The 23712-nt window shown below is 39.9% G+C and overlaps 1 protein-coding gene across 1 annotated transcript in view; it reads right to left on the reverse strand.

The window, feature by feature from the left end:
- Positions 1 to 23712, reverse strand: part of arap2 (ArfGAP with RhoGAP domain, ankyrin repeat and PH domain 2) — a 142365-nt gene that overhangs the window by 84430 nt on the left and 34223 nt on the right. Inside the window, exons 9-10 of the mRNA XM_061032084.1 lie at positions 16473 to 16669; positions 4944 to 5050 (exon numbers count right to left, since the gene is read on the reverse strand). Coding sequence (XP_060888067.1) covers positions 4944 to 5050; positions 16473 to 16669 — 304 coding nt within the window. The remainder of the gene's footprint in view (positions 1 to 4943; positions 5051 to 16472; positions 16670 to 23712) is intronic.

Raw genomic sequence — 23712 nt, forward strand, 5'->3', positions numbered from 1 at the left:
TGCCCACCGGTGTGTCTGCCCAGGGGCCCGTCTAAAGAGATGGCTGCTCACATCGCATGCTGAACGGCATCGCGGCCTCCGAAAAAAAAGAAGAAAAAAAAAAAAAAAAAAACACAGAGGAGTGAAGAAAAGACAGGAGGAAGGAGTGCGTGGAGGCCCCAAAGCCACAGAGTTGAAGATATGAAGTGAAGGCTGGTCTCAGAAGAGGCCAGAGAATTAACTACAGCTCTAAGAACAACAGCTGGTAGAGACGGAAAATACTAAATAATAAAGAGTATATAAAAGGAACGCCTGAGATCAACCCTAACAGAAATATGTAAGAGGAGGCGTGGGAGTAAAAATCTCTGTTTTACAAGCTAACAATAAAATTGCCCTTATTGTAAATTCTGTTCAAACTAAACTGTTCGCGAGCCGTGATACTTTGAAATTACAACTCTCAAGCAATCTCATGTATTGTTGATGGAACGTCAATCACTGAAGCGAACACAAGATTCAGACTTCCATCATCCCCCTCTCAACCACAAACTACAATCATAGAGCTCTTCTATGTAATTATCTGGAAAGTTATCAAAGCTGAAAGTAAAACTGAGAACGGCTCCGTGTTCTTCATAGCCCACTAAGAAACTCTACGTCATTTATTCTCTTACCTTTTTTTCTTTTTTTTTTTGATTGATCATTGTTTGTTCGACAAAGTCACAATCATTCATTGTTTCCTTCTAGAAAGAGTTTGGAATTTGAAGAGATACGCTCATTTGAGTTTGATTAGAACTTTGAAGTCTTTTGCCATCCGTTGAGAAGAAAACAGGAGCTCTTAGCTTAGCTTAGCTTAGCATAAGTATTGTCATGATTGGTTCTTGTTTAGTTCCATATTTGGTTAATTTCAGGGTTTAGAATTCATTTCCTGTTTCACTTTCTATTCATCCCTCGTGTTGCTTTTACTCTTTGGTGTAAAGTTTCTTTAGTGTTTCCTGTTTTGTTTTGTAGTTCTTGTCCCCGGTGTTCCTTGTCTTGTCTTACTTCCTCCCTTTGTCTGGTTTCGCTTCATTTTGATTGCCCTGATTGTCTTCACCTGTGTTGTTAGTCTCACCTGTGTCCCTCTTGTTTTCAGTTTGTCATATGTGTATACCTTCCTTGTGTCCCTGAGACTCTCTAGTGGATGTCTGTGAAGTTCTGTGTTTTGTTCCCTGTGTTTGGACTTTGTTTGGACCTTTGCTAATGTGTTGGTTTGTTGGGTGAAATACTAAATTAGGGTTTGAGGAATGCCGGTCTGGTGGTCCATGAACAGGACATTTTGAGGGTCAAACTCTTTATTTCATATATTCTGGTGTATTTTTGTGCTCCGATTTGTCAAGAAATTATCTTTATTTTTGTAAAGAGAAGCTTTTTTAAATTTAATTAATACATGTAGAGTAAAGACAGGACGTATTGCTGACTGACCCTACCTGGTCTGATTATGTCCTGATTGTCTTAAAGGTACACACACCTTAACATTCTGTTAAGATAATAAAGAGACTGCCCGCAGCTCGACCAGCAGAGATATCTCACTGTCACCGCTATTAACATACAGAGATAAAAATCCATCCAGATAATCAAAGAGAGGGGATTTTCTTAAGCAGAATTAAAGTAACCGTGTTCTGTAAAATAGATGTTGATTCAAATCGTCTATCTATAAGTGTGCCTGTGAATAAAAAAGGCGTTTTGGTATTTACAGTATGTTTCAGAGAAAGAGATCGAGTGTATAGGCTGATGAAGGCGAATACAGACTCTAAAGAATATAGGCCTAAGAAATAAAAACAGTTTGGATGAGCTTGTTGATTTCTGCAGTTAACAAGCTCATCCAAAATAAAAAAAATCTCTGTGCCTGAGACAAACAACTTAGGACATGTCCGTCAGTGTGCTGGTGTAAAAGCTGAAAACTAAGGACAATTTCTCTATAATTTCATGTAATTTTAGATGTCTTTTTGTACAGTCTCGATTCATTTTAGATGTATTATGGGCCAATTTTGGGTCAAAGTTATTGGATGGGACAGCTGATGAGAGACAGGAAATGTTAGGAGAAGAAAAAAATTGCCGAGGTCGGATTCATACCCACGGCCGTTGCGACGAGGTCTATTGCCTCTATGCATGGGGTTCATGACATAAACTATATGGTCCCCCTTTTTTAGTTTCAGTTAACTAAATGTTTTTTTTACATTTTTGTTACAATAATAATTTGGTACTGATGATGGCACACCTCAGAAAACATGGTTGCGTCCAGAATGTCGGTGTCTGATGTATTCTTAACTGTAAGAAAACTTGTTCATAAGGTAATGAGGGAACTTGAATATCACCACTAATGAATATGCCCATCCTTAACACCCACTTTCTGTAGCTTCAGCTTTCGGCACAGAGTGACTTGTTTTTCAACATTTTTGAGTTAAGACTCTCCCGAGTGACATCTTACAATTTAAACTAAACACAGTAGATTTGGTGTTTTAAGTTGCAACCTTGAGAAATTGGAGAAACACTGAGAAGACAAGGATTTTCTCTCTTGATCCAGGCGTTTTTCTAAAGCTTTACTTTAGTAGAATTGCTTTCTGACCGCAGGAACAAACTTTTCTTTCCTCTAAACTTGGGTGTCTTTGCCTCGGTAACTTCCCCACCTCTCCTCTCCGCCTCATTGTCATTCTCTCTACTCATAAAAAGTCGGCTACAGCGTCTACCACAGCGGGGCTGAACGCTCCGTCCATTTAACGGCAGCGAAAACAATGGAAAAGCCAAAGTGAGTCTCCACAGCTTAAAGTGATTAGATGAGTTTCTCACTAATCCCCACCTTGAGCAGGTAGGAGAACGCTCCCAGGGCTACCAATCGATTGGATACACACACACACACACACTCGCACTATAAAACCTGTTCAGCCATCGCCTCATCAAAACAATTCAAGAGACCTGAGCTCATTTTAACTCCACCTCTTTTTTTTTTTCTTTTTTGTTTCACAAAAAATGGCAATTACGTCCAGCGTATTAACGAAGCTGCCAAACGAAGGGACCATTAAAGGCGCTGACACAAACAGATCGATCGGACATGCATCAAACAGGTAGAGGGATGAGAAAAGGGGGGAAAAAAATCTTTACAGAAGGCAACGGGTAAAAAAAAGAAAAGGAGAAAAGAGTGAACAAGCAAACACAAACAGACAAACAAGGCATGCTTTGTCCAGGCAGCTGTGACGGGTGTATTCTAAATGGGCCATTACAGCACAAACAAGCAGCGGGCTCATTGATTGTAGGCCCCCTAGGGAGAGGAGTCACCTGAAAAGGCTTTGTGCCCCTCCGGAGGCGGAGATACCTGCATGAAGCAGGAGATTTCATTAAAAAAAAAAAAAAAAAAGACTCTGATCGATGATGAGTGATTTTTTTGTAAAGGGGCCTGTTTTCTTGTCGTGCGTTCATCGCATGACCGTGGAGTCGGCCGTGTGTGTGGTGAGCGCTGCGGTTCGATAAGTCAGGAGAACACAGGGAGGTACATAACTGATGTCATAGGAAACTTCTCGTTTTCTTGATCAGCAGGAAAATAAGCTAAAGTGCTAAGAAAAAGATACGACTGGACTTTATCAATTTGTGGACTGCATTAAAAACAAGTGGAATCCTAAAGCAGGAAGTGGATTAAATCAAAACGTGTAGTAGGGTGAAATGCAAAGCAAGCAGTGCCTGAATTATGGTACACAAAGAAGTAAAATCAATAGTAACCAGAGTAAGCTATGTAGAAAACTGATGGCAGCGGTTGCTATGTAAAGTGTCCAACAGAAGTAAATAATCCATTCATACACTTTTTAAACACCGCAGATGAAGCAACGAGAGCGATTCAGGGTTAAGTTTCTCTCCAAGGACATGTTGCTGCAGGAGCCACAGATGCCTACATCTTTCTGACAGCACGGCTTAAAACAAACATATTTAAATTCAAAACTTCATTATTTTGTTCTTTTTCTCCACAGATTTAAAAGCAGAACGATGAGTATCAGTCAAACCTGCAAATGGACCGACTATAACGCTAAGAGGTTAGAACGCCAAGGAGAGACGTAGCCCGATCAGGTAACTTTTTGTTGCTTTAGAGTAAAACTAAATGTCTTTTCTAAAGGCCACACGGCGATTTCAGCAATAATAACCTCCATTTAAATCCATCTGCTGACCATAAATCAATCTCTCAAGTTATGTGTATGAATGGTTAAAGGAGCAAAATGTAGCTCTGACACCTAGCGTTTAAAATGGGTACTGCAGTCCAAATTCAAGAGCTGGAGAGAGCCGTCTCCCTTCGAGTTTCCTTGAAAATACTCTTGTCTGAAGGAATCCTCCAACTATCCACATGGGTATAACATCGATGGTCCAAAACATTATTTAAAAAAGAGCATTTCTAATATTCTTCCACCAAGAGTACCCTTGACTCTTATCCCAACATGAGAATCTTAATACCTTACATGAAAAAGAGCAGATTAACCAAAATTCCAACCCTCGCTTTTAGCCCTGAATATTGATGCTACATGAGATACGATTACTGAGATAAAAGTACAAGAGGCTTAATGAATGCAAAGGATTTCTTAGACTACGTGCTAGAAATGAGCTGATATATGCAGTGAGATTTATGTAAGGAAGGAGTTTAAATAAATCCTGCAGCATTTTAAAGAAAAATGTGAGGATGTAGTGAAGTGAACGTCGACCTGTCGAGTGCATCTTTCTAAGGGGAATGTAGTCAAGGAGAGATTCCTTCACTTAACGTTCTCCTTTTTTTGGATGATGAAAAAAAGCAAAGAAATGGCACACCCGTTCAGGTAAGAGGCTCGTGATCAAACAGCCTCTTTTCTTTACACACAAACCCATTAACAGACACTGAAACGGGAAATCACAAACTTGGGCAAGTATATTGGTTGAAGTGCACACTCACATGGATACAAATAAGAGAATGGACTTACCAAAAGCTTTTGAAGGGTGTGTTGATTTCAAAGCCCCTGCGGTCAACTTCTCTTATATTGGCAGCAGTCAGTTCCACCTCAGCAATAGCAAGGCCTGCTTTATAGTCCTGAAAAGCACAAACAGACAGACAGACGGACAGCTGAACAACAGATTTAAAAAGAGGTCTTTATACTCCTTTGTTCACGTTTTTATTATCTGTATGTTGTAATTTGTTGATCTAAAGCACCCTGTCTGTGAAAAGTGCTACATCAAGTTGACTTACTTATAGCTTTCTATTTGGATACTTTAAATATTTAAAGATACAATATGTGGATTCCGCCACCAGGGGGCTCTCAATCAATACTACAATTAACAAAAGATGATGCAGTCATTTCTCCTATGTTATCATAAGAATAGGAAGCAGGAGGTAAGCTAGCTAGCTTGTTGTTGACAGCTAACAAAATTCACCTGTATGAACCAGCTAAAAGTAAACGGTTCATTTGATATATCTTGTCTAAAAGTGGCGATTCATCGTTTTCGCTAAATGGTTTTGTTAATAGCTATGGGATGCTGGTTTAGCTCACTGGCTAAATCGCTTGTCTTTGAAGTTGTATAGCCCTTGAAGCAGCAGCCCCAGATTCCACTCTCACCCTCATCCATTCACCAGATATTCATCCCTGTTTCTGACTCTACCCACTGACCTGTTCTCTCAATAACGTACCAGTCAAGCCATTTCCCAGTTTCCAGTCTGTTTAGCTTAACAGCTGTCAGCACAACTTTCTTACTTAGCACACAGTGTAAAACATGGATAGTCTCTGTGACGTAACCCAATGGTTTCTTAAGAGGCGTCACACCACAGGTATCCTCTAGTATTTAAGTCAACTGGAAAGAGACCCAGGAACAAACCCACAACTGAGGTAACATTATCAAACTGACCAAGGAACACCTTCAAAATCTCCACGAGGGGTTTGAGGAAGTGGAACCTAAAGGTTATAGGATTATAATAAAGTTATACCAGCTTGAAAATATATGTTAAAAAATGTCAATAAACTATTCAAACCCTCCAAAAGAGAAACTATTTTCCTAAAGGGCCTTGTGAGTGTCATGGTTCTTCACTGGACACCAGCTAAAGGCCCTTTTGGCAAAATTAGAGGCCATCCCCAATAAGGTGGGAGCAACAGGTCACCTCATTAAAGTCCAAACTGGTTTTTCACATAGGGTCTTGAATGTCATTTGGCGTAATGAAAACTAACAAACACTCCCGCGCCACTCTCACTCTCGGCTTCGCTGCTTCCTCTTGACTGTGTTTTCTTTTTTTCTTTTTTTTTTTAGGAAATGCCAGGGATAAATGTGAAAGGGCTGCTGGAAATAGTTTGTGACAGACCAATAATGCAGCAAACACTCATTGGGTTTTCTCCTTCTCACAAATGACGCACAAAAAACCAAGTCAGTGTGATTGTGTTTTTTTTTTTTTTTTACAAAAAGAAAGAGTGGATACAGTGTGCGCTATTGTGTGTACACCTGTGTGAAAACAGCAAAGCTTTGCGGAAGGTCCATCTGGGGAATCAGAGCCAACCCCAAGCTTTCAGCCTCGATGTTTTCTACGGCCCATTTCAGAAATAGGGGTTAGAGCAGAGGCACTGTTTTCATAAGCTCCTCTATAACTCTGCATCACATCGCACCCCTCGCTTCACCCTCAACACTCACTGCTGTTTAGACCGTTTTCTATAGCCTTGAGCTCTACCAAAGCCAGAAAAAAAAGAAAAAACAGACAGCCAAGACAAAAGAAGTGCACCTACACCCACACACGAATAGGCACAACGGAAAGAAAAAGAACACAATATCACAATACAGGAAAAACACACTTTTCCTCCATCGCTGAGCCAAAAAGTGTGAGTCAAAAGATGGGGGAGAGAAAGAAACACAAAGGAAGGGGAAGGAGGGAGAAGCATACGCGGAAGAAAGAAAAAAAAAAAGGTCTTGGTAATCCTCAGTGAGAGTGGGTGAGACGGGTGAGGGGGGTCAGCTGAGCAGTTTACAGAAAGACAAGTAAGTGTGTGAGTGTAGAAAGAGCAAGAACAAAGCAGGATCGGCGCCAATACTCCTCAACAGCGAATTACCCAAAAAAAAAAGAAAAAAAAAGCAAGGCACGCTAAACGCTGCCATGCTGTGCCAGCTATAAAGCATGTGTGCTTTTTTTTTTTTTTTCAGAGGGAACTGTTCTTCACCAGCAAAAACAATTTACACTAATTACACCAAACAAAGAGAGGAAAATGAATCGACACCATCTTTGTTGATTAGGCGCTTTTTGGGAATACATGGCCCAGCAGAGCAAAGATGTGCATGTACGTCTCTCAGAATTCTTCATCTAATTAGCTACAAACTCGTCAGAGCAGCCAATTTTTTTCAGATTGAAACACATGGAGGAAGTCAAATAAACATTAGCATGCGGCAGGATTTCCAACCTGATCTTTCAGTACTGTGCTGGTCGGTTCAATTGGGGCTAATGTCGTCAAAATCTTCATTTTAACCATCATTAGCCCCAATTAGACTACTTCAAACTAATTTAGAGGACTGTGGTGAGAAGATTCAAGCAATTACTCTCCTTTTCCCAGCAGTTCTGCAAACGCTATCAAGTCAAGAGAGTGGATCCGAAAACCTAACGGCAGGCTACAGCGTGGGGAACTCAGATTCTGTGAAGCCTTTTTTGGTAATTAAGACCATCTGAGCTCAGAAGAGGACGACAGAAAGAGACAGACAGAGAGAGAGATATATAGAAAAGGCGAGAGAGCGGTAGAGTGAGACAAGTGAAATCCATCGTACGGCCAGGTGCTAAATGAGCTAAAAGTTTTGATGTGAGGGCTCGGAAGCTGCATGAGCTCCACTTTCTACCCTATCAATTAGAACAACCTACAGTTATGGCCCCTTTCATCTTCTTAAATCAAGTGAGTTCAAAAGTTTGTAAGATCCATGCCAATGCAGGGAGTTTAGAACGAGAATTAAGATCAACCGGGGGTTCTCTCTGTCTGTCTCTGTTGTTTGTTCCATGCTCCTTACCACTTTTCTTTTTTTTGCTCATCAATGTTGGGTCGATGTGAATCAAAGACGAGTATGGTCCAGAGCTCTATGTGTTGGCATTCTCTTCAAGTTGTTTGTTTGGTTTGTGCATTTGTTTGATGAAAATGAAAGCTAGTAGTTAATGGACACGGCTGATGGCCATCCACCAATGGGCGCTTCCTGCTTGAGGTTTTCTGCCGGTTAAATTAAAGGGTTTTCTTGCCACTCCTTCCAAATGCTTGATCACGGTGGATAACTGTTGGGTCACTCTAAATAACATATACAAGAAAATGGTGAAGACTCTTTTTTCAAAGTGAAGCGAGATGACGTTTGTTGCCTTTTGGTGCTGATATTAAATGATTGATTGATTGATTGATTGATTAAATGCAACTATAAACTAAAGAAATGTAAGAGTCCCTTTTAACACTAAATGTACATAAACGGGGGAGGATGGCATCTTTACTGTATGTGCGCATACATTCGTGAGATTTTCCCACCCGCCTGGCTTCCTACTCTGAGAGGGCAAAGCAGTCACCTATACCTAATGACCCTCATCCCTCTCAGGCAGCCAATTAGAGCTCTAGGTGTTAGCAAGCGTCCAGCCCTCGCCTCTCGTTACCTACCCAATCTGTGCTGTGGCCTCCTGCCCTCTCCAATTAATTCACCAAGGATGGGGGGGGGGAGGAGAGATGGGGAGAGGAAAGAGAGGTATTAGAGGTAAAAATAACTCGCCCAATTACTACAGCCGAGGGGTAGGTGGCAATAATGGTGCTTATTTAAAGGGGAGAGGGGGGAAATGTCCCAGGGTGAAAATGAGAACGAATATGTGATTTTATGTACTTCAAGTCCACACATCATCAAAGAGCTTTTTCAATTCAAAGAGACCAAAAAATGAAGATAAATTGAGAAAAACACCAATGTGTGAAAGAAAATGGGTTTTCTCTCACACCTTAAAATGAGTAACCGAACCCTGTAAGTGCTGAGCAAAAGGCCCACTCTGAATATACAAGCCATGCATCCAATTATGATTTCATTCAAAGCTCCCCGACCTCTTATTGTATGAGTCAGTCACTCCGCAGCGCTGACACAAAGAAGCCAGATGAGTAAAAAGGTGGCCTCTACCTCTACTTCCAATCCCATGTCCACTCAGCAGCTTAAGATACTCTAAAAGCATGCGGGCTGAAAAAAACGAAGAGCAACACCTGGAGGTATGAGGGGTTTAAAAAGCACACACTCAATGGAGACATTCAGGCAGAGGAACTGTGAGGTCAGGGGTAGTGACCGTAATAAAAGGACGAAAAGAAGCAGAAGACAAACATTTTTTGAGTTTATTCGATGATAAAGAGAAAAATAATCAATGACCTTAAAACCTGACCTTAAGACACTAGGTCTGTGATTGTCATTCCTGTTTTGAACCATTTATTGTCTTGTTTATGTCAGGCATCTTGTTCTTTTTTTATGTATATACTTTTCTTTGTTTGAGTCGGTCTGATTTCAGGAGAATGGATTGTATGGGTCTGGCTGCTGCTGTGGTGCAAGTTTAGAATGGGTATTTATTTGGCAGAAATAGGTCCTAAGGTTAAGTTTGATACCAAATGAGTATAAAGCAAGAACTGGCCTGGGCCCAAGCATGAATTACATTCTTGTTCCAAAAGAAATACTAGCGAATAGGTTTTCAACAGGCTAGCTAGCAAGACAGCAATTGGGGTTTTGGATTTGTTCAATCCGTCCAACACATTTTTGCCCCAACTGAAATGTTTAACCAGCCAAACTTTGATTGACATAAAACATTGTAAGACCTTAACGATCAACAGAAGCTAAACCCTAAATGTAAGACTTTTCTCCCAGCAAACACCAGGTAATTCTCTCGTTTTAAATTAAGTTTTGGTCCAAAAGTCTACAAAACGAATGGATTAATGGTATGTTCTATTTGATCTTGGAAGTCGGAAATTCTGAGTTGCCGGTCTAAAACGTCATGAGGAACACTGCCCTGACAGCGGAGGTCCTACTTGGAAACTCTGAGAACCTTCACTAACCCAATTTAGAAATCCAACATGGCTGCTCCGTGCATCAAAAGTAACGTTTAAGCTATGACTACTGTTGATTAGCAACTTAGTGGTCTGTTTGAGGAATTAGATCAATTACACCAATAGTATCGTGCAAGTTCTATCTGTAGACATGTTGTCATGTTATTTTTGCGTGCAAGGTATGAAGTAGGGTGTTGTTATTGCCTGGTGTTAGCTAACAAAACAAAGATACTCCTGGAGTTCAGGGGTGGAAATGGATCGCACCATAACCTCTGCCATGAAAATTAACTATTGTTAGCATGCAATCATCCTAAACATGAATGACAAACATAGTCAACTTGCTTAAATCTGCATGTTACTGTATTTTGTCAATGTTAGCATATTAGCATGAAGAGAATAGGATGAAGCCTAAAACGTTGCTGTTGCAAATAACAACAGAGAAACAGTAACTGACTTGTTTTAAAACTCTATTCTTTGTTTTTTTCTGGACCAAAAACGTTACTGTTAACACTCTTCTTAGGATGCTTTTCTGCGGCATCCAGGTCGCGGTTTTAGCAAAAAGGCTACGATACAGTCCTTAACAAATTTAGCTGCTAACTAATAAACACACTGGAATATTAAGCAGCCAATGAGTCACGCATTTTGTTCAGGAGTTGTGGGAAACTCAAAGAAAGCTCAAGGAAGTGTAAATAAGTGCCTATGTTCAATAATGAACAGAAACACCACCATAAATAATGCTAATGTTCTTCTCTCTCTGAGCACTGTGCAAATAAGCAGCTGTTAGCTAACACATTCACCATATCCTCTTTAATATGCCAGGAAGCAGAAAAAAACAATAAATAGTCTCAGCAATGACTTGAGGCACTTATCAAATATAGCAGAGCTATAGTATAGTGTAGAGTACTTGAAATCCACAGACTTTCTTTCAGCAATCAGTCATTCTGAAAAGAAACAAATCTCATCACAAGCTGAGGGCCTTGATGACTCGCTCTTCTGTCACAAACTGCAAAAGGGCCTTGCAGACTTGGGATGATGTTAATTGTAACAAGGAAGATCTTGAGAGGAGCAAATGAGAAAGAGATTTAATTAAAGTAGAGATTAATTAAATCCTCTGTCAAACTGTTATTGTATACAGAGAGTACCTTCACACAAGCGAGGCCTATGTGGAACTTTTGCTAAGTAGAAAGTTAAGTCACACAAAGATATCTGATGAGGATTTTTACAATGGCAAAGCTGGGTTCGAAGAAGCTAGGGCGCTTCATTACAAACAAGATGACACTAAGAAATGTGATCATCCAATGATTTTATAATCCCTCAGCTATAGATTCAAAAAATAAAACAAAGAAAGACCACCAGATTAGTAAAGTTAGTCATATCTATAGGTAGAGGTATTCTGCTAGAATATGTTTTCCAAGAAATGTCTTCTTTAACCCAGAAATGTTTAACTATATCTGCACTTTAAGCACTATATTTCCACTTAGCGTTTTTATTCCAGGCAGAAAAGCGCTGGGTGTGAACTCTGGAGGGTTTGCATGAAGTGGAGGGACGGTGTTGACAACGTCCGCTGTACGACTGACACTGCTACAGTATGTTGCTTATTACTGCAGGTTTTGTATTTCAGATCGTTTTTTTCTGATCAGAGATGGAGAGAAGGGGAATGTGGACACGATCCGTAGGAGGCAAAAGTACATGGAATATCTTATATTTAGAAAGAGTGCCAGTGACTCAACAGCACCTTTCTGAAAAATGTAACGATTTTTCAACCAGAAGCGCTGCCTGGGAGTGACCACACAAAACAGGCGGAGGGCTAAGAAAAAAAGACACTGCACTTGTTGTCCGGCTAGCTGCTGCATACACTGTCTTCTCAATAGAAACAGTTGAAAAAAGACGCTGGCACTCAGAATTAAACACTAGGGGGACACAGGCTGACTTACTTAATCACTTATTTGTAATTTGTTGTATTGCGTGCCACCTCCCCAACTCCTCGAATGATAACCACATAAATTATTAGGACAGTAAGCACCTTGCTCACAGGATTGTGTAGCGTTGTAAGAGCAGGTGATTTGTGTGTCAAACAAAAATAATTTCTAAATATTCAATTTTTCTAAACACACACCTGTAGAAAGGTCCTCTGTGTGGTCAGTAAATGTACTTGGTGAAGTGCGTGGGACACTAAAGTGAAGTAAAATGACATAGACAGTCATAGAAAAAGAAAAAAAGGACAGCTTGCCTTCAAAGGCATAGATGTAAAGAGCGACGACACTGCAGTTAACTGAAACTTGTGGATTTTTGTGTGATTTGAGTGCATTCTATATCCTCTTTTTTTTTTTTTTTTTTACTAATGTTACAGTTTTGTTGTACAAAAATCTGTACTTCCACTTGAGCATGTGCGTACTTTCACCACATGTGAAAAAACTACCGGATGTAACACTTTTGAGAGATGAAGAGACAGTGAACAAGATGCTCCGGTTGTTACCTGCAGTGTGAGGAGATCTTCCTCATGAGTAAACTTGTGAGTGTGACACACTTTGTACATGGTCCGACTTTCTTTACCGTTGTGTTTAAATGACCTTAAACACAGCTTCATCACAGGACTTTCGCTCCATGAGGGATGGTGTAAGGGTGTTGAAGGAGGAGCTGGGAGGATGATGTTTCCAATAGCTCGTTCATCATCTTAGATTAAATACTCCACTCCACTGAACTCGAACGGGGCAACGGTCTACCTCCCTCTCTGCTCTCTTGCTCTTCATCACTCTCTCCTTTTTTTACCTCCAAACCGCCGACGCTCATTTCTCACACTCCTGACCTCTGCACTGTCGCGCTCCTTCCATCCCTTTCACTTCATCTTTTCCACTTCCATCTCTTTGTGTCCGTCTCTTATTCTCTTGGTGCTCATTTTCCGGCTCCCTTCCTTTCCGCAAAAAAAAAAAAAATCCCGTCGCTGCTTGCTGCTGCATTTATGCCGGGGATTTAGTTTGTAAGCTGAAATAATACAATTAATTTGCTCTCTCTCTGATTCTCTCTTTCCCTCCGTTTCTCCCGCTGTCTCAGATCAAGGAAGTGGAAATGTGCTGACAAGGAGTGAAACCCAAAAGAGAATTCTAACAAAGATGTTTGTTCACGCTAATGAAGAAAATAATGAAAGGCAAACAACAAAACTAAAAGAGCGAGCGAAACAAAATGAGAGGCAAGGAGGGATGGAAATGAGTTGGATGCGTGCTGCATTATCAAATATGCACACAAGTACGTGTGAGGCACTTCAAGAAACTGTATCACTGAGTTTGTGACTATCTCTCCATCTCAGATAGGGTATCTTACTGCCGGGACAGGAAGAGGCAAAGAAAAGAGTCTCTGTACGTGAGCCGGGACTATCAGGGCCTAATTGGATTCACATCAAATAAGAGAGACTCAAAGAGAAAGTCTTGGTAAGAGAAAACTTATCTTTTCTTTATTCTGCAGTTTAAGGGAGATGTAAGTTATCAAAAAAAGTGTATATATCTGTAAAAGTGCACAATAAAACTTAAAAAGTAGAACTTCTTGGATTCTTTGGTCGTGTATAACAAAGAGCCTTCAGTTCTCCCTGAAAAGAATACAAAGCACTTTGACTTAGTATGCTAATGCTAATGCTTTAGCAGCATGTCTTCTTCTCGTTTAGCTTATCAATATCAGTTAACTATCCATAAGTCAAAATTAACCTGTAAAACAAGTCAAGGGAATACATATAAGGAATAGTTTAACATAATGCTGAGAGTAACCCGAGACAAGTAGCCTATGGCTTAGTATGGTGTGAGGGCCAGGAGGCTGTTAGCTTAGGCAGCACAAAGAAAAAAACAGCCAGTTTGACTCTTTTGAAGTTGAAAGTTAGCAGCACCTGCATATAGCAGCATTTAACATGTTCAATGGATTCGTTTGAAGGAATAGTTCAGCATAATACTAAGAATGACTTGACCTAAGTGCGGAGCGTGAGGCTGTTAGCTTAGCTGGCATAAACATTGGGAAGACACAGCTAGCTCAGCTCGTTACAAAGTTAGTCATTAGTTAGTAATTTTTTGACATTTTGTATTTCATATTTTCGTTTGTGTTTTCAAGTAAGTAAACATTAAAGGTCTTTTTAAGTTAATTGTCTTCAACTAACTCTTGGCAACAACATTTAGCAAGCTGAGCATAAAAAATGAAGTGATGACAGAAACTCAAAAAAAAACCATTCTGAAATACATCTTCCTTCACCATGAAACATCACTAAAACTCAACATCTCAATCCAAATCCACAGCAACCTCTTGAACAAACACTAGCAGTTTTACACTTCAATTGTTTTGTGTAGGAAGCTAAGCTAATCGTAGCGTAGTCCTTTGTGCTTTGTACATTGGGCTTGAGTGTGGCCTTCACCATCTTATCCAACGATGCCAAAAGCTAAAAAAATATATATACTGTATATCCTGCACGTTTTTTAAGGTTTCCTTTTAGTGATATATCTTGGGGATCTCAACTTGGCAACGATTTATTTCATTGCTCAACTCAAGCGTTTGGAACACATTGTTTTTTGTATCTGGAAGCAACCTGTGCTTTTACAATGTTTAAAACTCTAGTCTAAAAGTCTGGATATCTCATCCTCTGCTCGGTCGATTTCATCATGCAATCAATACTGTCGGTATTTGCTGGAGGTGAAGCTCAAGCTTCCAACCCACATCAGCCAGAGAACAGTCAGAGAACTGAGCTACAGACAAAATTAACCTTTATGTGACCGCATGTGAAAAAAACGAGAAAAAAAAAACGTGCAGGTTAAATGTTTTTCATTTTAATACTAAACCTTGTCTGATAATGGCTGTAGAATAAGTTGATTTGAACGCAAAAGGGCAAATGTTTAGAGAAAAAAAGGCTTTTCTCAGTCGAGCGCCCATTGTAGAGTGTGGATATGCTATTATATGCACAGTGACAAATGAAACACACCTTTCAGCAGCAACCTACATGGCTGTAATGACTCACTTGTTTTCAACAGGAGGAATATGTTTCTGGGGATATGATGGAGTTCTGGGCCATGTGAGGCGGATGTGCAGTCTGTTCAGAACACTCAAGATCAGGCAAGTAAACATGAAAGGCTTTTTTTTTAAAGAAAATTGTCCTCAACTAACTCTTAGCAACAACAGTTAGCAAGCTAAGTTAGCTAAACATAAAAAAACAAAGGGTACTAGACAGAAACAGCTAGGCTTACTAACCCTAACCCCCCCCCCCCCCCCCCCCCGACACCTGCCCTAGTCTCCCCTAGATCTCGTCACAACACAACTCAATTTCTCTCCTCTGGCCGTTATTTCTCCTAATCCTGCACTGTCCTCTTTGAAACTTAACATACACATAAATAGTTTATTCCTTCCAGTAACAGAACTAAAAATCACATTATTTGAGATTAATTAAAAGTTAAACAAGCCCACAAGTTAGTGTTGGGTTTGGATTGTCCCTAAAGGCCACACCTGGTCAAACCAGAGGACCACTTCAGCTGTTTATGGGAGACTTATGGCCCAAAACACTGACAAGCGGTTGAAACAAAAGAGGTACTCAGTGCATCAGAGGATCACTTGGTCTGACCTGAGAGGTTTTTGGATGATGCTTGGGAGTGTCTCTTCAGAGCACAAAAATTCAATCTGAACAAAGGGTGAATTGGCAGAGATAAAAAAAAAGGCTACTGCCACACTAGATTGTACTGAACTGTGGTCCAGTTGATGAGAGAATAATACAAGCAAAGCAGACAACTGTCCTCATAGTCATTATGAGTCAGTGATAAATGTTGATTTTTAAATACCTGCCACTTTAGCGGACCCTGATCATTACCTGTCATGTCAATCTGTGTCAAAGGAAAACCTGAAGTCAAAGATGTACATTGAACTGGTATATCTCCAAACTCGGCTCCAAATCGGTTAATCCAGCCATGAAGTGGTTGATTTGTGGAGCTTGTTCCTCATTCTGTACGTCTTTAATTTTTTCTTTGTCTTACCAAATATGGAATAATGTGGAGTTAGCGGGATGTTATAGCACTCTGCATCAGGGTTCTGCTTTGTTACCCTGTTGGGGTTTCCAAATAGCAGACCACAGAATGCCGTAATTGACCAATTAGCACTGAGTATTTAACACAGCTGTGTAATTAATAACTTTACTACCATTTTTACTTTTTCCAGATGTTTTTAAGATTATTCTGAATGTTTACAGTTGTGTGTCTAATGAGCAGAGTCGACTTCACCCAGTACTTCCTGTGTGCTAGCATGAGCTTGTACCACCAAAAATAGAGCACATCGTGTGCAGCATTTTAATATATATTTAGTTTTTGCATACATTCATGAACTTCTTGATATCTTTCATGACTACCTCCATCGCTGCTTCATCTGCTTCAAATACGCTGTGATTATCATCCTTCCTCTTTTCAAACAGGAAGCTGTCATTCTTTAGAGAGGAAGTCCCGGCGGTGTTGGAAGTACCTGTTCTGTTTTGCAGAGCCTGACTTTACTCCCCGCCAGGGACACCAGCACTCTGCCTTTGTAACCGCGGAGCTCCAGCAGGCCTCGCTTGTTTGTAGAGGAGGGGGGGCAGGGGAGGCTGTCGGAGCGCTTCTGGGAGCCGCAAGCGGGGGGGCGCGTGGACGACTGAAGAGTTTCCATCCACTCCTGGCGTTCCCCTGTGGACACGTGCATGAGTGAAAGACAGAAACGTTAGGGGAAAAAAAAGAGAGATGGATGTTGCATGTGGTGCATGTGAACAGAAAGTTAAATGAAGAGACGCGGAAATAAAGAAGGCCAGAAACAGAATGACACAAAAAGATATCAGGGCATCTTAAAGTCTTTGAACCATAGCCTTAATACATCATTTTTGACTTCACCACACTGGCTTTTGGCTGCTGAACCTCCATTTCAAACTGATACAGAACATTTCAGTCTTAAGGAAGTAATTGAAACACTGTATGAGCTATGATTGGTGAAAATTAACTTAGCCGCAGGGAAAAAGAACCTTGCTAAGATACCCTGCAAAGCTGAAAAGTGCAAAGTCTAGCACTACGGATATAGATAGCTGCCACGCTGAGATTTGCGAGCTTCAAGCTAAATATGGCAAGACTCAACACGCCACTTAATTAAAGATATAGTTAAAAAGTATGGCTTCTAATGAGACTCAGCCACAGCTCTGTGAATCTGTTAATACTGTGAGTCTGCGGGGAACCAATGATGGAAAAAAGGTGTGAATGCTTTTCATAGAGCAGATTATTTCAGCCGTGAACGAGTAATCACTTTGAATTGTTGTGATAAAAACGGCAGCTGGCTTGTTTTGTGAGAGCAAGAGCAAAAAATGAAGATTTCATTCTCAACACAGTATACAAGAATAACCGGAGGATTTACTGCAAGATGTTTTTGTCATTTTTGGAAAATGACCTAAATTTTTTAAACGTTTTTTAAATTCTTGTCCAAAATTAAAAATTGCAGTTAGAGCTTTGCAATGGTAGCTAGCTAACAAATAAGGATACGATTAGTTCTATAAATTGACTGAATCAATGTGTGGATTATACTTAACTGCTAACAGTTAATGATATCATGCTAAGAGGCTAAAGCTAAATGACCAGGAACATTGATCAACTACTTTTTAATCCGAGCAACGTACAATATAGACAACATTGTTCTTGTTTAGTAGTGTACAGCTATCATTCCAAGTATTGAAGTAAAAAATGTTAGCTCAAAATATTACTTCTTATCAAACAACCCTGTTAGGCTGCTTAGCTAATATCAATTAGCAAACTACTTGTTTTTGTTTTGAACATTTAAATACAAATGGATTTTTTGGGGGGGAAACTGAGGTTTAACTGTGAGAAAACCATACTGTTAGCAAGGCTTATGCTAAGGTTGCTGGAGTCCACCTTTAAGCCAGTAAATTATTTGCAGTATAAAGCTGTGAATGTTAGCTCTACTTCTGAAATCGTCCAGGACCAGCCTCTGCACAGTAGATGTTATAAAAGTAACCTGTAAGAAACGCTAGCTTTGCTTCTGCAGGTGGTAAGCTAGTTAGCCATACTGTATATGCTAACGTTTTTAGCTTATGTTTGAGCACACTAACTTTAAATATACAAACTTTACATTTCTGATCTATTTCTGCTTTTGTGAAAGCCCAAAACAGACGCCAAAATCCAAGCCTCAAATGTACTGTAGTATCAACTGCAGCCGAATGTTTACAGAGAAATCAAAAGCTTGACTAGCCTGCAGTGCCTAGTTTTGATTGCTAAGCGATGATCTCTTCAGGGGGCTGTGCTCTAACTTAGACTTCACATGTCTGGCTTCTTCAAAATGACTTGTCCTTGAACAGGACACTGAATCTCAAGCTTTTTCATCAATCACCCGGGAGCTAAACGTGGTTCGGTGAATCATGTTCCATCCAATGTTTGCATTCAAAGACATTCACCTAAAAGGCCTCTCACAAATCTTTCTCTAGCACTTTGTAGCACTCGACATGAAAGCAGACATGAAACCGGTACTGTAAAGCCATTCCCTCACCACCCAAGACACGGTGCTATCAAAGCCAGCAAAGTGGGAGCACAAAAGATACCTAAGGATTAGTAAACACAAGCACTAACACGCACATCACAGGTCCAAAGCAGCACCCGCTGTGATAACTGTTCAATACAAGACAGAGAAAAATAAGAAAACAAAATCAAGTCTGTACAGGCTGATATTTTAGCTTATAAATCAGCTAGGATGGACGTGCAAATTTAAGACAATCCAGCTAAAGATAAAAAAGGGAAGGAAAAGAAACTTCTTAAAATTCATACAATTCAACATACTTAATTTCAACTCTGGATTATCTGATTAATACAGACAAGAGCTCTCCTTCTCCAGAACAACTTGACTTTGTCATTTTGGATACCTACAGTGTGAGAGTCATCAAACAACATGGAAATCTTTTTGAATGTTCCCCAAACAAAGATCTTTATTCCCAATGATTCTTCTGCATTTCCACTATAATGTTCAGCATGTGAAGAAGCATTAACTTTTTTCTTTTCTGAAAAAACAATCACAAGTCCGTGGCACACTGAAAATAACTTCACTATATTTTTATTGTGCGCTAACAACGCGTTTCACCACCTCCAAAATGGAAAAGAAAATGTATTTTCCTCTTTCTTGCTTTCTAGCCTGCAGTGCCTAGTTTTGATTGTTAAGCGATGATCTCTTCAGGGGGTCAGCCCGTCAAAAGAACAAAAAGGCCTTGGAGGTTCTAGAGACTGTCGACTTGCTTGGAGCCTCACGTCAGAGTGATCCAAAGAAGAACTCAATGACACTGGTGACAAAGAGATTTATTGTACATCTGATTTCCTGGATGGTTGAATTAAATTTAACATCTATTTAGTTTATCGCTTAAAAGAACTTTCAGGACTTTTACGTAACAGATTAATAGGACACTCTTTCCCAGCTTGCCAGCATTCTTTGCTGCCTTTTAAGTCGGTATCAATTATAGCTGCCACCACAACATGATCCTGATTAGATGATTAGCGGCCAAAACGAAAAAGACAACTTCAAATCTTTAAAGAAATACGTTCTACAGAACAAGTGCAAATTAACTAAATTGAGACCAAAACAAGACTTGATCATTCTCTAAAGGTCACATATTATACTCCTTTTCAACCGGTTTAAATAAGTCTCAGAGCCACCCAAAACATGACTGTGAAGTGTCTTGCCAAAAATCAGCTATGATCCTCTATTTCAGCCCTGCTCAGAACAGGCTGTTTCTGTGTCTGTAGCTTTAAATGCAAATGAGCTGTGTTCGACCACGCCCCTCTCTGGAAGAGGATGGGGCTTGGGCTTTCTTGCTCCATGACCAAGTGTTTACAGTCTAGGGGGGCAGAACATACACCTAGCTGTGGGAGTGTCACCCAGCTGGGGGAGGGGTTACTTCTCTTTGTGATGTCACAAAGGGAAAATCTACAAACAGCCAGTTTGAGCACACATTTTGTGAAAAGCGGAGCAGACAAAAGACAAAGACTTTTCTCATAACTGGGGGTATGTAATAGGGACAAATGTTCGACTTAGAAAACCATGGTGCATTTTTGATTTGACCTTTAAAATTGATTGATGATTAATTCCTAGCCAAATATATAAAAGTTTTCTTTGTTTAATTATCTGGTTTAAATTAACAAAACTATATTTTTAGATATTAACTACAGATGCTAGTGGTGGTTTCCAATGTTATTCTAAATTATACCAATTGAACATCTCTGGGTCTGACTGTTTTGTTGGACAAAGTAAGACTTCTGAAATCTTCACTCAGAACTATGCAAAATTTAAATATTTCCACTGCTTTCTTATATTTTGGAAGACCGAATGACTTGTTGACTACTCAAGAAAGTAAATCAGCAGACTGATGAATAACCAAAAGAATAGTTTGTTGCAAGCTTACATTTCACAGATTACTTTGTCAATGGGTGGCTCATCATGCTGCATTTTGTGTTGGTGGTCGAGCACGTCTTGGATCCAGTTTAATTATCCTCAGGTCCATTAGGATTAAGTCTGACTGTCCTCTGGACTTTTTTTTTTAAGTTGATTTACGCAAGGCACCAGACAGGATTTCAACAGGTCATTGCAGAGTCAAATTTGGACTTGTAAAACCGCCATTTAGAAACTTCTGATTTGTCTTGAATGCAAAAACACAAAAACTTTGTTAAAATGAAATTTGAGACTAGAATTCATTCAATACAAATGTTTTCTGTCCCCATACCTAAATTTGTGCCATAAGTGCCTGGCCGAAACAACCAAGTTTAAAATACATAGTATTGATGGAAAACACTGAATATTGACATTTTACTGGCTTTGACTTGCATTACACTCTGCTGGCACTGTGTTTGATTTTGTCACATTTGAATGTACTTGAAACCAATTAATTTTTGAAGGACATGGATACGTCGTTTTAATCATCTGAGGCTGATACCAATACTAGCGCTGATATCCGTATTGGTATCTGTGTCAGTATTGGTAACTTCATGGGCATCGTATTGTATAACGCCCTTTTATAGAGCATTGATATTGGTATTCATACCTCATCAAATCGTATCAGATTCTACTTCTGTATTGGTCTCTCTGTATCTTAACATATTGTATCCTATTGTATCGTGTTGTAATGTGTTGTACTATATGGTATCATATTTGATGCCTTGTGTTTTCATATCTTATTGCATCGAATCATATCATATCATTATGTCATTATGTCAGTGTTGTAGTACTCGAAATCGGTCTTGGACCAGTCGCGAGACTACTTTTTGAAGGTGAAAAAGAATGAACTTGAATTCATTCATAATTTCATTTTTATCCCCTAGTCTTGGCCACAACATTCCTAGTGTTACAGTCAATGAGTGACACGCCCCCTCCACACAAGATGACGAATTTCAGTTTTTTATTTATGATATTGGTCTTGTCGGTCTCGCCCTGTCTTGGTCTTTGTCTTGTCTCGGTCTCTAAGCACTCCAGTCTCGGGCATGTCTTAGTTAGTTAGGTTAGTTTGGTTTTGACCACAACACGATCATGTCACCATATCAAATTGTATCATATAGTAACGGTAGCCTATGTTCTTGTTAGTGCAGCTGTAACAGCTCTGTATGCATGATATTTTTAATGTTAGGGAGGCCTCTCATTGACATGTCAATCATTGACACCTTTCAACCTCACATATTGCTGCCAACCTCACATCTTACATAACAACATATCCACCAGCATCCAAACTTCTGAAGAAAAGTTTTTTTTTTTACTCTCACATTCCTACACACACCAAACCCCCTGAACTCCCAAATACTGTACCCACTTCCTGGACAGTTTTAGCCTGCCCCGCTCCTGCAGCCCTCACCCCCCTTCCCAGAATCTAATGAATTCACAAAGAGCAGTAATAAAAAATGAATGTCCTCCTCAATTATTGACTGCTCTTTACATCACTAGGTTTTACTGTTCCGTTCCCACCCTGCTTTTCTGAGTTCCATTACCTGTCCTGCGCCACACTTATTTGCCTGTTCATTTATTCAGGGCCCTTCCGCGCTCCCCGCGCTCTCTCCTTCACCCAGGCTGTCAGTCCGAGGGCAGGAGGTAAGGCTGGGGCGGGTAAGGAGGTGGGAGGATGGAGAGAAACTTGAGAGAAACAGCGAGACCGTGGCAGCCCTATACGCCCGCGTGTTTCTGTAGCATATGTGCATCCGACTCGTGCGTGCATGGATGTGTCTCGCATATGATTGAGTTTTTGTTTGTTTGTGCACACAGTCTCGCACATGAACCTCCGGAGCGCTTGCCAAATTTATTTTCGCTTTGTGTGCAAACATGGCCTCACCTCGGCATGCATATAAAAAGAACGCAGGCCTGTACTCTCCTACACGAAAAACCCGACAGTCACATCTAGCTCCAGCGCTTGTTAAAGGATGTATGTTTAGCCATGTGTTTGAAAGACTATTTCCCCGTGCGTGGAGTGAGAGAAAGAGACGAGGAGAGACGGAGATAATCCTCAGTGAAAGTGGATGAGATGAGAGCCAGGTCCACTCAGCGCTCAGCAGAGATCTTAGAAGACACCCACGCAGTCTCCATCAACAGGAATATTTAAAAAAAAGAAAGGGAAAAAAAAATACACAAAGCGGAGGGATTGTGGCTGTTTGCTTTGTTTTCTTTCATCTGAAGACTCCATCATACATGCATAAAACAGACATTTACATTACTACTCTTCAATGTTTAATCTACTCTATTCCTCTATGATGAGTCTTCAAATATGAGCCATTATATTCTCCTGGCAATTTCATCAGCTACGTTTACTCTTGATATAATAGTGTCTCCTTATATCTCAGTCAATAAATATTTATTTTGGTATATTTAGATTAGCGCCCGACTGATGAGGGTAGTAATCGGTGCATATCTGCGATAAAATAAGCCGATAATAATAATCATTTGAAATGCTAATGTTGGCCGATTAATCAGGCTCCAATTGCATTTTGTAACAGCATTTGTTCAACAGAGGATACTGACATGTTTTTTTCCAAATTTACATTATATGAAATGTAATATATATATTAGACTTTGGCTAACTTGGCATAGTGAGATAAACCTTTAAAAAATATATGCTAAGCATTATCCAAGAAGCTAATGTCAAAAAAGGAAGCATCACGGCACCGGTAGCCTAGTGGTTAGTGTGTGCGCACCATGTATAGAGGCCATAGTCCTCCAAGTGGGCGGTCCCGGGATCAAATCCGACCTGTGGCTCTTTCTCACCTGATTTTCTCCACTTTCTCTCTTCCTAGTTTCTGACTCTATCTACTGTGCAATGCCTAAATCTAAATAAAGACGTAGAAAGCTAAAAAAAAAAAAAAAAAGAAGAAACCTTTAATAAGAAGGAAGCCTTTCTTGGTGAAACCATGTTTATGAAAATCAATTGTTTAAAGTTCAGAAAATGTTTTTTTAATTAAAAATGGAAAAAAAATCTCCCTGACACACCGTCAAACAGATTTGTGGTTCAAGTTGAAATGTTAGATCTATAACAGATTGTTAGCTGCACTTTCTGCATATATCTATTTGTAGAGATTTAAAAAATCATTGGAATACCGCTGACAGGAGGTGATATGTCAAACATATCATCTGTTTGTTTGTTTTTTCCTGCACACTCTTGAGCCATACATAATTGGTCTAAACAACTCAAAGTACAAATGCACTACAAACGAAAACCAGAACA

Source organism: Labrus mixtus, chromosome 23 (genome assembly GCF_963584025.1).
Source record: "Labrus mixtus chromosome 23, fLabMix1.1, whole genome shotgun sequence".
Taxonomy (NCBI): Eukaryota; Metazoa; Chordata; class Actinopteri; order Labriformes; family Labridae; genus Labrus; species Labrus mixtus.